This window comes from Artemia sp. Qi Xiang Cuo, chromosome 19 (genome assembly GCF_049724085.1).
Source record: "Artemia sp. Qi Xiang Cuo chromosome 19, ASM4972408v1, whole genome shotgun sequence".
Classification (NCBI taxonomy): domain Eukaryota; kingdom Metazoa; phylum Arthropoda; class Branchiopoda; order Anostraca; family Artemiidae; genus Artemia; species Artemia sp. Qi Xiang Cuo.
In genome coordinates this window covers 20,048,695-20,070,244 of record NC_142812.1, presented here as the reverse complement: position 1 = coordinate 20,070,244, position 21,550 = coordinate 20,048,695, and the positions used below count along the sequence as shown (strand labels likewise).

General features: G+C 34.4%; 1 protein-coding gene across 4 annotated transcripts in view; it reads left to right on the top strand.

Annotated features, from left to right (window-relative positions):
• Nucleotides 1–10,703, top strand: part of LOC148940590 (uncharacterized) — a 394,960-nt gene extending 384,257 nt beyond the window's left edge. For 2 of the 4 annotated variants that reach the window (XM_089105582.1, XM_089105583.1), the window contains 2 exons: nt 3,346–3,519; nt 9,486–10,701. In XM_089105582.1, the coding sequence (XP_088961708.1) occupies nt 3,346–3,519; nt 9,486–10,484 (1,173 nt within the window). In that variant the 3' untranslated portion in view covers nt 10,485–10,701. Of the gene's footprint in view, nt 1–3,345; nt 3,520–9,485 lie in introns of all 4 variants that reach the window. The other 2 variants (XM_089105580.1, XM_089105581.1) reach the window with 2 other exon arrangements.
• Nucleotides 10,704–21,550: the final 10,847 nt, after the last annotated feature.

Here is a 21,550-nt window from a genome sequence, read left to right as displayed (position 1 = left end):
AACAAGTAATATACATTAAAATGTCAAGTATAGCTCATTCAGAAGCGTTAATTTATTTTGGAGGCGGGACGAGTTTGAAAAAATTGCAAAAAAAGTGGGCTAATTAATGTTGAAAATATAAACAACCCCACGGACATGCCTAGAATTCTTTAAGAGTTTTTTTTTTACAGCCATCTAACAAAAATATTTCTACCATAGACTTAATTAAACAAAAAATAGTTACAATAACATATAATAAAATCATTTTAATAAAATGACAGATTAATATTAAAGGGTATAACAGGATGGGGTAAAGAATAACAATTTGGCTGGAACAGGATGGCTTCAGGCCAAAATCGCATAGAGTTTAAATCCATTTGATTAACAATCTCCTCCCCATCTTTTCAAAGCTCTAAAGCAAAACTATTGTTAAGATTTGATATAAAAACAGCTATTCCTAGTCAACAATTTTGAGTGAATATTTAAATTTTGTCCAATTAAACTTTATAAATATTAGCAAACTTTAAACTTACAGGAATATACAAATATTCCTATTATTAGCCAATAAGAAAATTATTTCAATTTAAACAAGCAGAAATTAATTTCAAAAGATGTGTTTCAAAGAGAAATCTCTTAAAAAAGGTGAACAATCATAGGCTTTTAAACGTCGAAGACGAACAAAAATGGTTCTAAATTAGGCTGCAACATTCGAACTGCAGTAAATCAAATTCAGACATAGCTGCAGAAAATACTCTTCATGATTCAATAAACCGAAATCTGACTTAAAGCGAACAGAAATTACTATCAATGACCGAATGAAACTCAAAACGAACAGAAATTAAAATTAATAATCACAAAAACAGTAGCTTTTAGTTTTCATTAAAACCAAATACGGTGAAATGGATTGCACCAATCCATTGAAAATGTTTTGTTTAACAGGATTGGCTATAAAAGTTAGTTTGACAAAAATGTCACATAACGCCCTTCAAATAGCTGTAGCAAATTCTCTTCAGGATTGATTAAACCGAATTTCAGACTTGAAGCGTACAGTAATTACTATCAATGGACAAATGAAACCCGGAAATGACAGAAATTAAAATGAATAATAACAAATAACAGAAACTCTAGATTGTCATTAACGTGTTTCGTTTAATAAGATGGTCGTAAATATCGGTTTGAAAAAAATGTCACATAACGCCTTTTGCAGCAAATTCTCTTCAGGATTCATTAAACCGAATTCGAACTTTCAGCGAACAGAAATTATTATCAATGACCAAATGAAACTTAAAACGGACAGAAATTAAAATGAATAATCATAAAAACAGAAGTTTTTGGTTTTTATTAAAACCAAAATTGGATTGCACCAATCCACTCAACATGTTTTGCTTAACGGGCGTGGCTGTAAAAATTAGTTTGACAACAAATGTCATAAAACACCTTTTGCTGCAAATTCCCTTCAGGATTCATTAAACCGAATTCAGACTTAAAGCGAACAGAAATTACAATCAATAACCAAATGAAACTTAAAACGGAGAGAAATTAAAATTAATAATCACAAAAACAGAAGTTTTGGTTTTCATTAAAACCAAATACGGTGAAATGGATTGCACCAATCCACTCAACATGTTTTGCTTAACGGGGTTGGCTGTAAAAATTAGTTTGACAACAAATGTCATAAAACACCTTTTGCAGCAAATTCCCTTCAGGATTCATTAAACCGAATTTAGACTTAAAGTGAACAGAAATTACAATCAATAACCAAATGAAAGTTAAAACGGAAAGAAATTAAAATTAATAATCACAAAAACAGAAGTTTTTGGTTTTCATTAAAACCAAATACGGTGAAATGGATTGCACCAATCCACTCAACATGTTTTGCTTAACAGGGTTGGCTGTAAAAATTAGTTTGACAACAAATGTCATAAAACACCTTTTGCAGCAAATTCCCTTCAGGATTCATTAAACCGAATTTAGACTTAAAGCGAACAGAAATTAAAATTAATAATCACAAAAACAGAAGTTTTCGGTTTTCATTAAAACCAAATACGGTGAAATGGATTGCACCAATCCACTCAAAATGTTTTGCTTAACGGGGTTGGCTGTAAAAATTAGTTTGACAACAAATGCCATTAAACACCTTTTGCAGCAAATTCCCTTCAGGATTCATTAAACCGAATTCAGACTTAAAGCGAACAGAAATTACAATCAATAACCAAATGAAACTTAAAACGGACAGAAATTAAAATTAATAATCACAAAAACAGAAGTTTTTGGTTTTCATTAAAACCAAAATACGGTGAATTGGATTGCACCAATCCACTCAACATGTTTTGCTTAACGGGGTTGGCTCTAAAAATTAGTTTGACAACAAATGTCATAAAACAGCTTTAGCAGCAAATTCCCTTCAGGATTCATTAAACCAAATTCAGACTTAAAGCGAACAGAAATTACTATCAATGACCAAATGAAACTTAAAACGAACAGAAATTAAAATTAATAATCACAAAAACAAAAGTTTTTGGTTTTCATTAAAACCAAATACGGTGAAATGGATTGCACCAATCCACTGAACATGTTTTGCTTAATGGGGTTGGCTGTAAAACTTAGTTTGGCAAAAAAAATGTCATATAACACATTTTGATAGCAGTAAAGAATTTTCTTCGGGTTTCAATTTATTTTAGTTACAATTTTCTCAAATTTACATCTTCCTCAAGGCTTAATTAAAATGAGATTAGTTGACATTGAGGTCTCCTAATGCTGATATTCAGCTAACACTGGCTCTTTTTGTATTAAGATTTGGTTAAGCTATGGAATTATAACTAGTTTGGACTTTTCTTGAATTTATTTAAGGATAGCCAATCAGAAGACTTTATTACCAATTCTTAGCTTATAGAAAAAACCCGTGTGCGAGTTTAAGCATATCATGTGACTTAGTTCTGAATTATGAAAGTGATCTAAACCAATATACGAGAAGTAATTAATTATATGGTGAAAATTTTTTGTCTCAATTAGGCATCATATGAATCTATATTTTATGATGAATAATCCTTTACACAGCCTTGGCTGCGGCATTATAGAAGACTAAATATATAAGCTAAAAGGCCTACTTCAATATAGTAAAATATTTTTTCACCTATGAAGGCAAGAGGGATAAATCGTGTGGAATCAAGGTAAAATCTAACTCTCCTCTCATATTCCTCTTCCTACTTTGGGCATCCATTCAATATTGTTTTTCAAATTGCCGAAGAAAACTTACTAGCTCCCGCCCTCCCCCCACCTATAGGCATCTGCGTAATGGCCTTATTCCTGCAAATCAGTTTACGGTGTTTCTTCCAAGAAAAATATATTGCCAAATTTTGGTTCTAGGTCTTAGAAAAGGAAGTTTTTATCGTGACTAAGCAAGAACTTGATGTTATTGCTCCGAAACAAGTTCGATTTGAAGAATCAGTGCCAGCCGAAAAACGAATTCAAATAGAAAAAGAGGTTGTGTTAAGAACTCTCTCAGCACCTCCTGTGCCACCGCCACTGCCCACTGACCAGGTAAGTTACAAGACTAGCATCTAATAAATTTACGTTTGGTGCAACTGTTATGCTTCTAAGGAAAAGAGGTTCAAGCCTAAAGTCCACCAAGCTGCAGTAAAGTGTTCAGAAAACCAAACTTCACAAGAACAACAATTTTCTTTTTTCTGTTTATAACTCGAAAGCTAAATGTAGAAAAATTACTATAAATACATTGTTCAAAAGCTTATAATGCTGAGGATAAATTTTACTTGCTTTAAACATGGCTTAGCCGATGAAAAAGAGTTCATTGTTCACCTCGTAGACTTTGAGCCTCTGATATTCTTTTGGGGTAAGAAGTTAGTCATTAGGAAAAAAAGTTCTCCTTGTAGAGTTAAGCATTCTTTTATTGTCCTTTTTTTTTAAGTAAAACGGGTTGAATCGCTTTTGTGTTTGTTCACCCCTAAAGCCCATACACAATGAGATTTTACTAATTCCAAGACTTAAATATTTCTAGTTTCAGCCAATCAAAATTTATCGTCGAATTTTTCAGCCAATGAGAATATCCTACCAAATATCTGATTGGCTCGAACTAGCACTAGCTAAATCATGGTATTAGTAAAATATATTTCTGAATGGCCGTCTAGATAACCTACTTATATAAAAAATGTATTACTTTTTTTATATAACTAAAGTCAATTCAGTGGTGTCCTGGAAGAACCTGTTCTGATCTAAAGTCAGGGTAGTGGTTCACTATTTCAGTATCTTATGAATTTACAGCTATCTAATATCGGAGGTGCTTATTACTAATTTTGGTGCTAAGATTTGATGCTAGTTTTAATGCTACTTTGGTAATCAAGGCCGTATCCAGGAAGGGGAGGGTAGGGGGCTTGACTCCCCCCCCTCCTAAATGTTTATCCGACTTGTAAAACGTAACAAAAATGAATATAAACATTTTTTTGTTTTTTATGTTTTTTTTTTGTGAAACACTCCCCTCCCCCAAAAAAAATCCCGGATACGGCCCTGTTGATAATATAGACGACATGCTAGTGCCTCTACGTACACAGGGTGCCAGTGGGAATGTTACTGGCTAAAACCATTATACTGAGAGTGGAAGATAACCGGGGACTGATGTTTGTTGGTATGCCTCCTTCTTTAAATCCCCCCTCCCCACTCCAAGAACCAAAAGTATTCTCGGTAATTGTTAATTAAACGAAACACACTCAAAAATTACGCTTAGTTTACATATGAGAAAACTGGTTTCATAGCCACAAAGACAAGTGACAGAATAGATGGCAAACATATAATTTGGGCTATGTGTTTGCACATTAGGGGGGGGGGGTGAAGTATAGCGGGTCAGCAAGCAAAATGTGTTAGCTATAATTATTCTCCATATTGTGAAGTAAGAAAGGTTTTCTAACTTCACGCTGTCTAAATACTTTACCCCCGCCCCCAAATGTGCAAATATATAGCCCAAATTATATATTTCCCATCTATTCTGTTACTTGTCTTTGTAGCTATGAAACCAGTTTTCTAAGATCTGACCTAAGCGTAATTCTTCAGTGTGTTTCGTTTAATTAAAAAGTACCGTATACCCTAATCAGAACTATAAATGCATTTTTTTTTAAGTATACCTGGTCGCACTACCTTACATACAGAAAGATGTCATCTTTTTTAGTTATTGGTCTCCTTAGCCCGAGGGTACCGAACTTTACTGAGCTCGTTTTCTAGCAGTTAGAACTAAATCCATTTTACCAAGTAATTCCCAAATCACTATTTCAATTTTACCAAACCATTCTTTTTTTGCCAAAAAGCAGAAACTATCAGGCTTCTATTATTCTCTCGGTGTATATAGCACCTCTGCTCATCCGGGTCGATTTGTATTTTCGGCTGCGTTTCAGCTAAACTTTAGCAACGTGTTAAGGTGTACGCTCCCCTTGCAAGTTTTTTGTATGATTATTTTCGCGGTCTTACGGTTTTACTGTCCCAAGATAAAACTACAGTTCTGCTATCGCTCAGTAGCTTAGATTTAGCTTTACCAGCCTTCTCAATTATATTTTGAAATTTGCTTTGTATTTTCTTTTAAATTGAAGACATGGTGAAAAGGCATGAAAATAAATTTAAAATAGGACAATATATCTATTACAAAGAAATTTTACGTCATTATCTAAGAAATAAGTCAAAATAATATAAAAGTTCTTGCTCGTGATTGGATAGATTTGAAACTAATTAATAAAATGATATAAATATCTTATCCTTTCGGCGCAAGTTACAGCTAATTGGTGCAAAACCGCAAGCTTTATAGGTAACATCAATTTGAAGCTTTAAAAACTTTTCAACATCATTTTCTTTTATTTCATTGGTTTCTTATGACAATATTCTTGGCATGAAGAAGCTAAAACCAAAGGCCAGATACACCCATTGGTCTCTTCCTAGAGTTGTATCTGTTGAACTTTCGTTAAAGAACCAAGAGAGAGGCTTTCAAACCTAACCCCCCCCCGGAACACTATTTCAAATAGGAGCAACGTCTTATAAAATCGTTCTTCAAGTTCTCAGTACAGGGTGTTTACATGTAGGTAATTCAACCGTATCATACCACTTGTTGTTACCCACGTTGGCTAGGCAAACGGTGGCACAAGCAGAGATGGCGAGGGAGGGTTGGTTGGAGGGAGGGTTTTGCAAGTAATTTTTCAAAATAGCTATTGATACCTGGCCAGATCACTCAATTAGTGGTTATAATGGTGCCCAATTGTTGTTACAACTCGTCCTTCAGCACCTATTTTGGATTCTCTTGATTGTTGCCACTGGGATTTGCAGAGAGCTGGAGTACCTGCAGAGATCTGGCATCCATATTCAGCAATAAGTCTGGGGCTAATGCATTACTTTTACGGAGGGAAGTTCAGGTGGATGGTAACAGGCTCTTAGGTCAAAGAATCCCTCTCGGCTTCTTTCACAGGTTGATTGGACCTAACCAAGAAGTATACCCCAAGAGAGGTTAGAGGTGGGGCGGGGGGGGGGGCACAAAAAAAGATTTTTTCTTAATCCCCAAAATAAATTTTGTCAGATCTCCTGATAGCTTGACCCATGAATATAAAGCCGGAATGTCAATCAAAGACCTAAAATTAGGTGATTAGTAGCTTATTAGCCTTGGATGCAGACACCAAATCACTTTCTGTCTCTGATAGAGCAGCTTGTAGAGACAAAGAGGTTTGAACAGGGTCGTACTAGATAGCGACTTGGACCGTGATTTCGGCAGTAAAATGGTGTGGAAGGTTAATTAAATTGTCTCTGATTTCGTTGAAGTACATAAGAAAACATGTAGGTCCTAGGTCACTTACGCTGAACAACTCCAGCTCTTAATTTACACTCTCTGGAAGTAAACCCTTCAAGAACTAACCAGAGGATAAGATTTCTTAGATAACTCCCAACATTATCAAGCAGACAACGACAATTTCTATTCTACTACTACTACTACTAACAATTTACTGTAGCACCAAGCCACGTGAGGCCAACACAGATTCTCACGCTCTTCTTTTATCCCAATATGTTCACAGCTCTCTTCTTTACACTCTCTAAGAAGCTTCAATTTCCCTTAAATCTTAACTTCCGACATCCTCCCAACCCGTTCGGGGGCGACCTGCTTTTCGTTTATATGGTATAGTGCTAGTTCAGCACTATAGTGCTGCAGTTTTAGTTTTATATTCAATGTTAGAATTTTGCAAGTTTGGCCTTTTCCTTTGTTTCCACATGCACTAACAACTGTAAATATAGCTGCAACATCCAGGATAATTGCAATAAATTTTGGCTGGCATGCCTTTCTCCAAGGTTCGATTTGTCTGAGTCCAATTTGTGTGAATTACAAATTCTGAGAGATGGAAAAAAAAATGCCATTTTGGTGTATGTTTAAGAAAAAGAAAGAAAAACTATCTCGATCCTGAAACAAACAAAAAAAAACTGTTTTTTTATGCAAATGGCTCTGTTTTTTTAAACATACTGTTAAACATATCTGTTTTCTTGAACACAATGTTAAACATACTGTTTTTTTAACATATCGTTAGACATACTATTTTTTTTAAACATATATACTTTTTTAAACATACTGTTAAGTATACTGTTTTTTTAATCATTTCTGTTTTTTAAGCATATTTTTCTGCAACTGTTTTTTTTTGTGCAAACATAATGTGCAAAACATGGCTCACTAAACATGATAAATTTTACAAATTGGCTCTACTAATCCAGCTTTATAAATGCTAACACAGTTTATAGGATTGTCAAAGTCTATTATTTTCTTTTATTTTTCTTATCGTTCAGTAAAATATGTGGAAAGACATTTTTTGTTATTTTGACAATGTTTTTACTTTGATAGAATATGATTTTCACTATTTTTAGACAACTATAAAAAATGGACTTTGTCCTTATACTGTATTTAGAATATTCATGAAAAATAAATTTTATTTTTGAAAACTCAAAAACTAATTGGAAGAAATTTAGCAATTAAAATAAAACATTTTTCTACCGTCTGAGTCCAATTCGGATGAAGGTTTTACCCCTGCATTAATGTCCACTTATTTTAACGCATAAGAATGTGTCTGTAAAATCACTTAATTGTTTACTTTCTTATATTCTTAATTTTCTTTTTTTAAGGCCTAAGCCTTTGCGTCTTACTTAAAAACGACTATGGCTTTTGTGGCTGTTCCCCAGATCCTTCAACTGTTAACTTCGGCTCTTTGTTGGTCTGCGAAAGCACTTTACTTTTGTTTTTTGGGGTGACCATCAAAAATACCGTTTTCTTACCGTTTTCTTTGCTATTTATATTTTGTTAAAATGTTTATACCACATACCAGTATTATTAGACTATGTGATTATTAGACTTTTGTGACACAGTTTATGACTAATTCTAACTATATCTGGGGAATAATCTTAGGATTATTGCCCAGATCCTTCAACCGTTAGCATCTACTCCTTTTTGGTCTGTGAAAGCACGTTTGCTTTTATTTTTGGGGGGCCATCCAAAATACCATTTTCTTTCCATTTTGCTATTTATTATTTTGTTATTTTGTCTATACCACATACCAGTATTATTAGTTTTTCCCCCAAACAACAAAAAAAAACAGAGTGGAGTAAAAACGATTTTGTGAAAAAGAAAAACATTTGTTTGTTTGTATAAAATACCGTTCAGAAATCGTACCACAATAATTTTGTATGAATATATTTCCGACCTTTTTCCAAAAACATGCATTGAAATTAGTTGAATGAGGAAAACCACACGAGGTTTATTTTACTTTAAATCAAAAATTTTTTAATGGATACCCAATTCTTATGTTTTGTACTTCATTCTGATTCTCACTAAAATTGGTCTCTCGGCATCATTGGGTCTAAAATCTGGAAAGTAGCTGGCTGATTCCAGCACTCGAGAAGTTCAGACGTAACTGTACCCAGCTTTTTAATTCTTGTATCCTAGAAAATCAGTTAAATTACGATGACTCCAAAGGTATTTTCCGAGTTTTACACCATTTAAATTATTAGCCCCAGTTTTCATATTCCATAGTTTCAAAAAGCAGTAACTTCACAAATAGGCACGTACGGCTAGTAATTTTCGGTAATAAATTTGGAAACAGTGTCAAAAATAAGTGTAAGAAATTATAGGAAAAATCGTACAAATCTAAGATTTTATTTAGAGTATGGGCCCGAAGTTCAACTCCCCCGCGTATATGCCAACAGCCACCGATAAAATATACCCATAAAAACTCATTCATGTCATCTATTTTTATTCATTTAATCTCAAAGTCAGTAAAATATATTCCCGACATCAGAAAAATTTGATTTCACGTTCACCAGAATGAGCAAGCTGCCTTCCTGATTTTGAATCTCAAACAGCACTTAGCACGTCCCAAGGGAAATAAATTTCATTCTGACTATTTAATAATAATGATTATGCTGAAAATACTTAGTAAATATTAGATCAGTATGGCTATACGAATTTTTTCTCAACGCTTCTTTTCTTTCAGCCACTAAGAAGAGCATCTGTACCGACAAAGATCTATCTTTCAAAGCCAACCACTTCATCCCCTGACTTAGTGGACCCATTTGCGACTCCTGAAAAAATGCCACCGCCCCCTCAGCCACCTTCTGCCTACTTTGATAGTTTCAAAAAATCAAAATCAACAGTTCAAATTTCTTTTGGGGAATATCCTAAGCCAGGTCAGCTACCACCTCCAACAAAACTTGAATTCTTACCACCTAAAGAAACATCTGAATTCAAAGCTGGAGAAGCAAATACAAAGAATATGCTTAAAGAAGAACTAAGCGAAACACTTTCACGATCTAAGCTTAAACAGAGAATGAGTGCGTACATGATTTCCAGCGAAGACGGACTAGATGCCATTGCGGATACAAAGAAAAGAAACATAACTGATACTGACAAGAAACTTGCAGGACCCAAAACCCAAAGTGAGTTTAAGACTGCTTCATCGAATTATATTACCAACCAAAATGGTGCACAACCGAATGATCAAAAAATGTCAATAAACAAGACAGCCAAAATAGCCGAGAAAACTTTGTCCACTAGTTCTCTTGCACAGCAAAACGGAGCCCAGCAACAAGGTCAGCTTATACAAGAAGCTTTGCAGAAATTAAAAAAAAGTGAAGGAACACGTTTAAGTCGAACCGGTGAATCAAATGTATCAAACTTGAAAAATGGTGATAATAAGAATTCTAATTTAAAGCCCAGTAGTGGAGCTAATGAAAACGGAAGTTTGAAACAAAATGGTATCGGAGCAATGACATCTACCTTGAGATCAAGCAGAGGAATTGAAAAAGGTAGTGAGAACACTATAAAGAATCAACCTGACGTAAAAGATTTAGTACCAAAAGTAGATATTTCAAATTTTCAAATTCAAACATATGATTCAAGTGATAGACCTCGTGTTAAAGATTTAGCTGGAAAGTTTGAAAATGGTGCTTTGAAAAAATCCGGTGAAAAGGTCACAATCATCGTTAAAAATTAGTAAAATAGATAGTGTTTTTAGCTATTTTGTTTATTTTTGATTCCGCTTTGGAAGAAATAATTATAAAGGCTTGTTTGTAAATTAAAGCAGTATGGAAAGTTCGAAATTCCTAGTTATGATATTATATTTCCATTTACTTGTAAATTAAAGCAGTAAGCATCACATGAAGAAATATATGAATTAAAAATCTGTAACCAAGCTTTGGCTTTGGAAAAGGTGAGTTATGTAGATTCCAGGTCAGATTAATTACTTAGTTAATGAATTGATTTTTAAATAAAATTAACGAATTGCAAATATGTTTTGAATGAGCAATAGGGGGTATCAATATTGGCTCCGAACCACTTATTTATCTTCTTCTTTTTTTGCTTTACATGTGAGGGAATTGCATTTTCTTTTTTAAGTTTTGAATAAAAGAAAATGACTAATGAACAGAGGCGGATCCAGGATTTTTATTAGGGGGGGGGGGCAAAAAATTGGCTGATCCGATAAACTTACATTAGGAGCAAGTTTAATTAACACAAACTTGCGTTAATTAACTAAATTACACTACTTTAGACTAGGTTAGGGGGGGGGGCGCCCCTCACCCCTCCCCTGTATCCGCCACTGCTAATGAAAGTGTTTAGCTAATTTAAAATCCCAAATATAACTCGAAAATATGTTTCATATTCATCAAATCATCAGTCACAACGTTGGGAAAATTATTGAATTTCGGAATTAGCGAATAGCACCAGTAAGTAATTATTATTAAAATATCTACTACTACCACTAACAACTCCAGGTCGTTTTAAGCGCAATAAAACCAAAGGCTGCAGTACAGCCATTGAAGTAAAAAAAAAAAAGAAACCAGAGATCTTGCTCTTAGAGACGTGGTATTTAAAAAATTTTAGACTAAAATTTTAGTCTAAAAATTAGACTAAATTTTAGACTTATATTTTAAATGAAAAAAAGGCAAAAGATTGATTTGTAGTTTGCAGTTCATTTTTACGCGCAAAAAAAAGTGGAATACAAACGGTAATAAAACGAGTAGGTAAGAAAAAAGAAATAAAAGAAAAATGACTGCAAACACTGTAGAACGAATAAAATAATCAACTAGCCTACTTAAGGAAGAAATAATTCAAAAAAGGGTCATATTCAGAAATAAAATTCAAAGTTCTCACGCCTAGAGCTTCATTAAGACAATATATTTGTTCGAACCAAGAAAAAAACTCACAAAAACCCCTTGATACTAGTTTTCAGGTGATAGAATCAGTTCCAAATATTTTCTGAAAAAAATAGATGAAAAATTCGAAAATAAGAAAACCTGGAAAAAATAGAAAAATTGGGGAATAATTTCTGGAAAAAAATTCAGAAAAAAATTCAGAAATATTAGCAGGTGAAACTAATGTATTTTGATTCTGGCTTTACACCCAATTCCCTCTCACAATTTAGGCTAGACCAAAATACCAAGGCTTTAAAATTTTTATAGATAACAGAGAGACTGTGCAACGATAACAATTTTTAAATTCGTAAATTAAAAAAAGTCTTAAATATTACAGTATTTAGAAAGAAAATACAACTAGTATCCAAAATGTTTTAAAATCGGTTAAGGTAGGACTTTAAAGTCTCATAAAAAGCTTACTTTTGAATTTTCTGGTTTCGTGTGGATTCGATCCAGCAATCAGTCATCTCATAGGCTACAGGCTAAAATCCTGCATGCTTGAAAGAATTGTTGAAAGATGTTCAAATGTAGATGTTTTGAAAAATAAATAATTATTTTATTCTTTAGAATTCAAATTACTCAAAGCAAGGTTTCAGCAATAAAAAATCAAGCCCTAAGAGTAAAAACACAATTTAAAAGAAACAGTTATTATTTTAGTACAGTTTGCAGGGGGATTATCTGGCGGATACGTAAATCCTAATTGGGGGTACCAGTTGTGAGGGAGGGGGGATTTCCCCGTCCCAAAGATTAAAAAAGGATGACAAAACACCTGTTTTTGTTTCTTCATAGAAATCACCCCCCCTCCCTGTCTATGTTTTCGTAAATTGGCAGCTTTAACTTAATTTACTTAAAAATAGCTTTAGCATATAACAAAATAGCCAGAAAGAATAGATTCCAAAAAATAAAAATTTTATCGATACACTTGACTTCTTAAAGAAATCCTAAAACTCCTCTGGTTTCGTTACTGTAGTACAGCTTAATAATTCATTTAGTTTCGTCAGCGTTTGTCGGTCCTTGGGTTAGACCCTCCAGGATGTTCGTCATTGGACATCTTTTTCTGTAAATATGCCGTTGCGTAGCTAGGGGGGCAGGACAGTTACCCTCGAGCACAGCCTCTGAGGAGGCGCGACACTGAGTCGTTTTTTTGTTTGTAAATTTGGTAAAATTTGAGGGGGTAAAATTTGCAAGATAAATCGTGCCGAAAAGGGAAAATGTGCAAGAGGCTCACAAAAAGTGGATTATGTGTTGCCAAGAAGCTGGAGAAGATTCAAATTCGGAGGATTTATGAGATGTTTCTCAAATAACAAAATTTCCATCAATAGTCAAAATATGAACTCTTATCTTGGATTACATAGTCGCGAAAAGTGAGATTAAAAAAAATTAATTTTGGTTAAAAAGAAAATTAAAAAAATTATGCTTTGTATGAGTTTTACTACCTGTAACTAATAAAGCAGGGGTTACGATAGACTTATTTGCATTCTTATTTTAAATTTTTTTGAGAAGTGAAGAAGGGGTTGAAAAAGTTTCGAGATGAATATCAGACTAAGGGGCAGCTTAAGAGTAAAGATATATCTCAAGTGCTCCCCAAACCTGGTTTTGGGAAGCAATTACATGAAGTAACTTGAGTATTATTCCCTGAAAAAGAAGACAGACGGGTTTTTGTGAACTAATCGATTCTAAAAGGAAAGGGTTCTAGAGACTAGACCAAAGACTAGACTTATAAGGGTGAAAATGGCGCTAGCGTCAACAAAAAAATCTATCAACGCCATCTAAGTTCTGGCGACATATGGCATTTTTTTCAAGCTTAGAAATTGCTTTTCTGTCAAGAACTGATTTCAGACACTTATTACTATCATGATCTTACCAATTATTCTAGTTAAATTAGTTATTCTTAGATAAAAAAAATGCCAAGCGTCGAATTAAAATCAAATTGGTGGACTGTTATGACAAAGATCAGAGCCATGGCTAATTGAAGAAATGACCAAGACAAATAGTCTGAGTGAAAGGCAAAACTGGCATAAGCCTTTTTCAGAATTGTATAAACATGATGTCATTTCACGTGTTGATAGATAGTCTATTATCCATCCATCCTAGGTCAGAACTAAGGTAGATAGGTATGGAATAAGGGTAATTCAAATTGTCTATGAGTTCTATGAGTCATTTTAAGGCAATCGGAGACCCCTAATACAAGGTTTTCAAATATATGTGACTGACCATGACCACAGAACTTTGAAGGTAATTGGGCAACTGAGATTATTCTTATTATATGAGCTTTACCTAATGAGAAAGCCCACTGGAATTTCAATGTGATGAACAAGATTTTCGGGTTGACTCATGACGGACAATATTCACTGGGCTAGTATGCAAAACAGGGACTGAATTTGCCTGGACTCACAGACAAAAAAGTGACCTAGGCCTAATAGGCCTGCCCGCTTAGAGTCTAAGGCGGGCTACCATTTTTTAGGATTGACACATGACCGACAAGTCCCCTCGACTTGCAGGTGAACGGGAGACCTATAGTTTTTCAAGTATTTGGGTAAACAGCAAGGGAGTTACTATGACTCTTATTGGACAAATACTTGTGTGTTAGCTTTTGGAAAGGCACGCCCCCTAGAGTCTTAAGCAGGTTGACCGAGATTTGGATTGACATATGACCTTCAAATCATCTGGACTCGCATGCGAACAGATTACCTAAGCCTAAAAGGGCCTAACCACCTAGAGTCTCAGGCGAGTGACCCGATTCATAAGCTTAGACAGAATAATTACTTATGTTAGGTGAAAAAATGCCAAGTGTCACCAAATACTAGATGGCATTGATAGTTTTTTGTCGATGCTAGTGCTAGTTTTCATTCTTATAAGTTATCCATACTCTTAGGACTATGTATTAAATTGGATTGAATTATTCATGAAAAAAGCAGATACGATGCAAAAAAAAGTAAGTGAAAAAGTAAAGCATGCCTCCCCCCCCCTCTGTATTACGTCTTCAACCCCATGTGAAATTGTTAAAACTGAACTAACGCGTTAGATGTTTATATCCATTGGGAGGATTTGTGGATTCAGAATTGTAAAAATCACAAAAAAAGTAACTTATATGAATAATACTGGAGAAATATTAATGCTGGGGCAATTTCTATAACTGTCATAGCAGGTTTTAGTCTAAGTTTTCTTTGATAACTCTTAGAGCATTGACTCTCTCTGACCATGATTAACCACTCTCAATAGCATAGCTTCAAATATTCTCGTCCTGGTTCACAGACCTATCTTAATTTTTCACCAACGTTTTTCAACTTTTAAAAATCGCCCTGGGCCATCACTATTCAGTTTTTTATATTTTCGCTGCATTTACCATCTTTACTGATGTTACTACTCACGCAAGTAACGCTGTCCACTTGATGGATCTTCTTATTACCGAACATCAATTCTTCAATTTCGTTTATTCCTATTCTAAGCAACTTAGTATACTTAACGCTAATTTTCTAATATATGCTTGCACCCCGAACCCTTAAAACATCCAAAAATTATTTACTTTATAATATTTCCGCAGGCACGCCGCCGCCGGCAGAGGTGGTGGCGTTTGGTCGACTTTAAATTATTTTTGCGGCAAATCTTTATTGCGTCAACCGCAAAGTAGGAGCTTTTCCTTCTCGTGTGGTTTAGTATTTCGATTTTCCTGATTAGAAATCAAGCAGGGCTTGCACTATCTCCGAATTTTCGGGTATTTCCTCCAAAAATCTATGCGTCACCCCGAAAAATTTTGGCTCCCCGAATCCCCAAAAATCACGCAATCACGGTGCCACCCCTAGTGATTTATCACCAGTGACTGTCCCATCCAAATATTGCTGTGCATACCAGCAGAATGCGTTAGTATAGTATTCATTAATGTTCGCCTCTTTAGTTGCTTTTCTTAAAAACCAAACAGAAACAACAGGATATGGAACATACAACACTATAAATAACTTTTCAGATGTTGACAAAAAAAGGTTTCGTCTTTATGAAATGAGTTTAAATCTTTTCAAGTGCAGTTTCCCAATCGCTATTTCTTACATCATTCGTAGTCAAGATTTTTATTTTCAAGTTGAATAGAATTATAGAACGCATTCACTACTATACAGCTTCAGCCTTTTGTTGGATTTTGAAATTGATAGCCGACAGATTGTTTCTACAGCTGAATTGTAAATTTGTAGATTTTTTTTTTTTTGCTGTTTTTAGATCAGACTTTCTTAATGTTTAATACTCAACTATTGAACGCCTGACAGAAAATACAATCTTCTTTCTGGAACATATTAACCCCCCCCCCCCCACCTTCGATTGAGACAAAATTTAGCTATAGACAAAGCTATGTACAAGGTTGGGGAATTAAAGATTGAACCTGAAGTTACCCCAAAAATATGATTCATAAATAAATTGTAAATTATTGCCTATAGGGGGGGGGGGATAGGTGGCTATCCTTTTTAAATGATAATACCTCATTTTTTTTATTGAAAGCAGGGATGCCAAAAAGATAATTATTTTTTTCATTTAAAGTGGAGACAGAATAAAATGATATAAAATTCCCTGGGAAACCATGGAAATATTTTGACAGACCCAGGGCCTCCCATTAGGACGTTTTCTTTGTCTTGGGTATTTTGCAATTTATCATAGGATACTGGCCTAAATGGCCTTTGTGTGTGCTACCTTTTAATTAGATTCTTTGGATATTATGGACTGCTATGGAGAATCTATTACTAATTTTTAATATAATTTTATTTATATCTGAATATTTTCGATAATTTTTTTGTTGTCTTTGTACCCCTTTACTCATGCCCACAAATTTTTTTTCAAGGAACACTAAGCTGTTTAACGTTATTTTGCGTGGTAGTTTGAACCACATAGTGACCTAGTTAATTATTAAGTAAATTATTTTTCTAATGAAAGCTGAGACGGTATCCTATCAAGGTGGTATCCAGAGGGGGGGGGTAGGGAGGTATTACATTTAAATGATAATAGCTCGAAATTTTATTTATTGAAAGCAGGGATCCCAAAAAGTTGATTTTTTTTAAAGCAGGGGTGCCAATAAGTTAATTATTTTTTTTTATTTAAAGCAGATACGATATCCTATCAAGATGGTATCCAGAAGGGGGGGGGGCATAGGGAGTTATTGTATTTAAGTGATAGTACCTTGATTTTTTTTTTTTATTGAAAGTAGGGATGCTAAAAAATTGAAAAGTTGACAAAATTAACAAGATTTTCGTGAGTTATACTTGATACAGTACTTCCATGGTTTTATCGTCCCAAAGGAAAGGGACACATGCGTCCAACCCGTTTTTTTCTTATTGATGAAACGAGTTTACTTTGAAAACATTCATTCATAAGTACCAGGCAGATTCACACTAAAACGAATTGGTGTGACGAAAGCCATATCAACATCCCAACTTAACGTTGCGCTCGAGTAACAATGGCGCCATTGGTCCATTGCCCAAGTTACATTAATAGGCCAGGTCATAATAAAAGCTTTAAATTTGGGAGGTTCAAGGAGGAGTCTTTGACAGTCATGATCTCAGGGTACTAGATGTTGCAACGTTCTTACGTATCTACAGTGGTTTAGAAAATTCGATCACCCCACAAATGATTACCAAAAATATGCACAAATGTAACATTTGGAATATTATAACACTTTTTTCAAAGCTTTGAAGAAAAGCAAAAAAGTCTAAATACCCCTAACTACGCTTGAAAGCTATTTTAAAAAGAAACTTTTTGGAGATTTCCATGGAAATGACCATAGCAGAAGCTTTGAGCCTGGATGGGGATCAAAGAGGAGTCTTTGAGTATTTTGACCACAGGTGACTTATTGTTGCGACTTTCTTAAATTTGGTAATTCTTGTGAGCATTTGGAAATCAAAGCGCAAACTCAATAACTGATACTAAGTCTCCTAACATTTTGCTTGGATTAAAAGTGACGAACTAGGATGAAAATTTCAACATCTTCCTGGAGCTACTTCAGTCTGCATATTATTTCATTTAATTTGACTTAAAACGGACGAGCTTTTCATTTTTTACCAAAGAAAATAGCTGGCACTTTATTTTTCTTCATAGCCAATTAACTATAAAGTGTTTTTTGTCTCATTGTAATTGAAGTGTTCTCATCTGAAGTGTTCATCATGTATTTTTCAATTTGATAAATTTACTCCTTTTAGATACAATTTATAATTTGACTGATATTAGGTATTTATCAGTTTATTATTTGGAATCAATCCCCAAAAGAAAAAATGAACAATATCCAAAAGAGCAGCCAAAAGCAATAAAAAAAGCAGCAGTTCAGCCTTAGCCTACATGACATACATTCTATAAAGAAGCCAAAAAAACTTTATACTGCATTTTTTTTAATTGTTATTAAAAACCAGTTTTTAATACAAGAAGGCTTCTTAGGAATCCAAAAGAGCAAAAAAAAAAAACAATCAATATCAAAGTCGCCTATTTCAACTGTTTTAAAGGTGACAAAACAAATATAGGCAAAGGGCATTATGAAAAAATTAAGCTTCTAAGTTCAAAGTTATATTCAAAGTTTTTACCCAGATAACTGACGAATTTTGTGATATGGTATTTGAAGTCTTATATGCAGTAATGCTCGATGAAAAAAACTACTAATTTTGATAATTTTGAATGTCTGCGGTCAACATTGATCGCGCCGGCGGTGCGGCGCGCTGTTTTTGGCCCCGCCGCCGCCGGTCTTCCCTCATCGACGTGGCACCGGGGTCTAAGTACAAAGGTTCTTTTATTAATTTGCTGAAGTGTCACCTAGTTCAATCTAGTGATTCTGAATATTCAAAAATTGGATAAAATAGATCTGTTAAAGGAAGTACTTGAATTGTTGGATTTTTTTTAGTCCGAGTCTCTGATCTAGATAGGGACTGCAAGGGACTTCAGGGGGCACCCCCCACAAAAAAAAAATCAACATTTAGTAACTTTTTCTATAATTTTTTATATTCTTCATGCAAATGGTCTGTTCTGTATTTTTAAATCTTGTGCATCCCCCCCCCTCTACCTGAAAAATTAGTGTGCATTTCCTTGATATGATACAGTCTTAAATGTGTATATTTTAACGAATATTCTCAAAATTAAACAGTTATACCATAAAAGACTGTGAAACTGCATACCCAACAGAGGAAAAAGTAAACCTGATTGAATATGTATTTGAACTGTTAGATGTTTTAGTAAGAAAGTACCTGATCGGGATAAGGACTGCAAGGGACTTTAGTGTGACACCTCCAAAACAAGAATCGAAGGCTCAGTGACGTCTCTATTTTTTTTAGTATTTTTCATTTTAATTGCCTGTTTTCCACGTCTTTATATCTTGTGTGTCCCCCCCCCCTGAACTAAAAATTTACTTTGCACTGAAATATGTAAATTTTAAAGAACATCGTTGTCATAAAAAGGCTAAGGAGTAATACATTGTTTTTAGAGGCAAATTATTAAATTATAACCCCCCCCCCCCCCAAAAAAAAAGAACCAAGTATTAATATATCAAATCTGTGAATGTTTATTTTTCCTACAGAAGAATGTGCAAGCAAAACAAATAAAGACTTTTGGAAATTTTTGTACCAAAGAGCGAGGTTGGTAGTAAAGCATTAATAGATATGAATCCTACGCCTGAGGCATGAATATGCGTGCAGTTTAACCGGTATATTGGCTTACCACGGGTCAGTCACCTATTACTTCGAACGGTACTTGCCTTACTAGACGGGTTTCTGCAAAGCGTTATAGGCTTCCTTGAGAAAATACCAGTTTAAAAAAAAAATAAACATGTATCAATGATCTTTCTTCTGGCAAAAAAATACCAATTCCAATCAAAACTGTTCAAACGTGTTAATAACCTGTAAGTTATAGCTATCTGATAACTCGTTCAGTATCGCAAATATTATTAGCGGTATCAATGGTATTTCATTTGCGTAAAGCTATCTCGATTTGACAAAACTTTTATCGTTCGCATAAAACTAACTCAATTTGCAAAAATGGTATTCCATTTGCATAACTCTGCTCTGAATGTCCTTAATGAGAATATAAATAATATAGAATGACATTGTGACTTGACCTAGTTTTACCTCTCCGATGTGGTCTGTATAATACACAAGTAACGTTTGAAAAGTATTGTCAATTTAAAATAAGATCTTATGTTCCCTTCGTTCCCCCATGTCTGAGGGGCTGTGGTTGATAGGAAAGGGGGTGGGGGTGTCAATTTTGGATATTTCTGATAACAAGTACCATTCATTGCGATGTTAGCTCTATGTTGGCTCGTTTTAAATACTTCAGCTTATCTATTCATTTGTGTTAAATAAAAATCTTGAATCTGAAAATTAAAAAATAAGTATTTAAACAAAATGTACGATGCTGCTAATTAAAGAATTGTAGGCTACACTCAGAATTGTTTGCATGAGGGTTCAGTTAAAGAGGTCTCACTTGCACGAGGGTTCAGATGCATGGGGGTTCACTTGCTTAGGGTTCAGTTACACGGGCAATGGGGCACACACAAAAGCCAAATGAATGACATTGCGACTTGACCTAGCTTTACCTCTCCGATGTGGTCTGTATAATACACATCTGGGGAGGGGAGAATGGAGGTAAGCATTTAGTTTAAAAATGCTAGGAGGACTTGAGTTTTGTGGGTAGGGTGAAAAATGGTACTTATTCAATATCCTGGTAAACATTATACCTCATTCTTTATTCTAACTTAACTTCTAGGAATAGGACTTCATTCCATCGGCTAAATCAGGTTATTCATCTATAACGGTGAACAACAAGACTATTAATTCTCCGTATTCTTCTGATCATGCGCCCAACCCTCCTTCTCTCTTCTTCTTCTAATCATGCGCCCACTCCTCCTTCTCACTCGGGGTCAGCTGACGTCTCAGTATCCGGTAAAAATTGCATATTCCACTCGTTCTCGACAGCTCATAATATCCATCATGAATAATATAGTGTGAGTTATCGATCTTGGGTTCCCAATCTAGACATGAAAATTAAAAGGCTTAAAATATATGGAATTTGTATAAGCTGTAATGGGCAAAAATCATTACTTCACGATCGATCTTATATACATAAAGATAATGTATTAAAAAGACCGTCAAAAATTTTTTTTTTTCAGTGTAAGCCCGTGCAACTTCTATGGTAAGCACCATTTATCAGATACCTAAGGAGGGTTCAGTTAAATGAGGGTTCAGTTAAGGAAGGTTCAGTTGCATGGGGGATTCAGAAGCTTGGTATTCAGTTAAAGAATACCTCCTCGAGCAATATATTTTTTTAGTGTATTTTATAGCTATTACCAAAATGTCTAGCATAAAGAGCAAGGTATTTCGGAGGGGGCAGCTCGCTTCATATACGGTATAATTTGCATTCGTCTTAGTTTTTAATGATGTTCCTTATTTCCTCTTGAAAATACTGTTTTCGCAAAAAATAGCTGGTCTTTAGCAAACGTAGCCATAGCTAGCTGAAACTCTGCATAAATATCTTCATTTTTAGCCTAATTGCGTAGGTACTAAAGCAACATTGAGCATTTTGTTCTGATTTTGTGTGTTTTCGCAAGAAAATAGCTGGTCTTTAACAAACTTAGCCATAGCTAGTTGAAACTCTACATAAATATCTTCATTTTTAGCCTAATTGCGTAGGTACTAAAGAACATTGAACATTTTTTTTGATTTTGTGTGTTTTCGCAAGAAAATAGCTTGTCTTTAGCAAACTTAGCCATAGCTAGTTGAAACTCTGCATAAATATCTTCATTTTTAGCCTAATTGCGAAGGTACTAAAGGAACATTGAACATTTTTTTCTGATTTTGTGTGTTTTTTGCAAGAAAATAGATGCTCTTTAGCAAACTTAGCCATAGCTAGTTGAAACTCC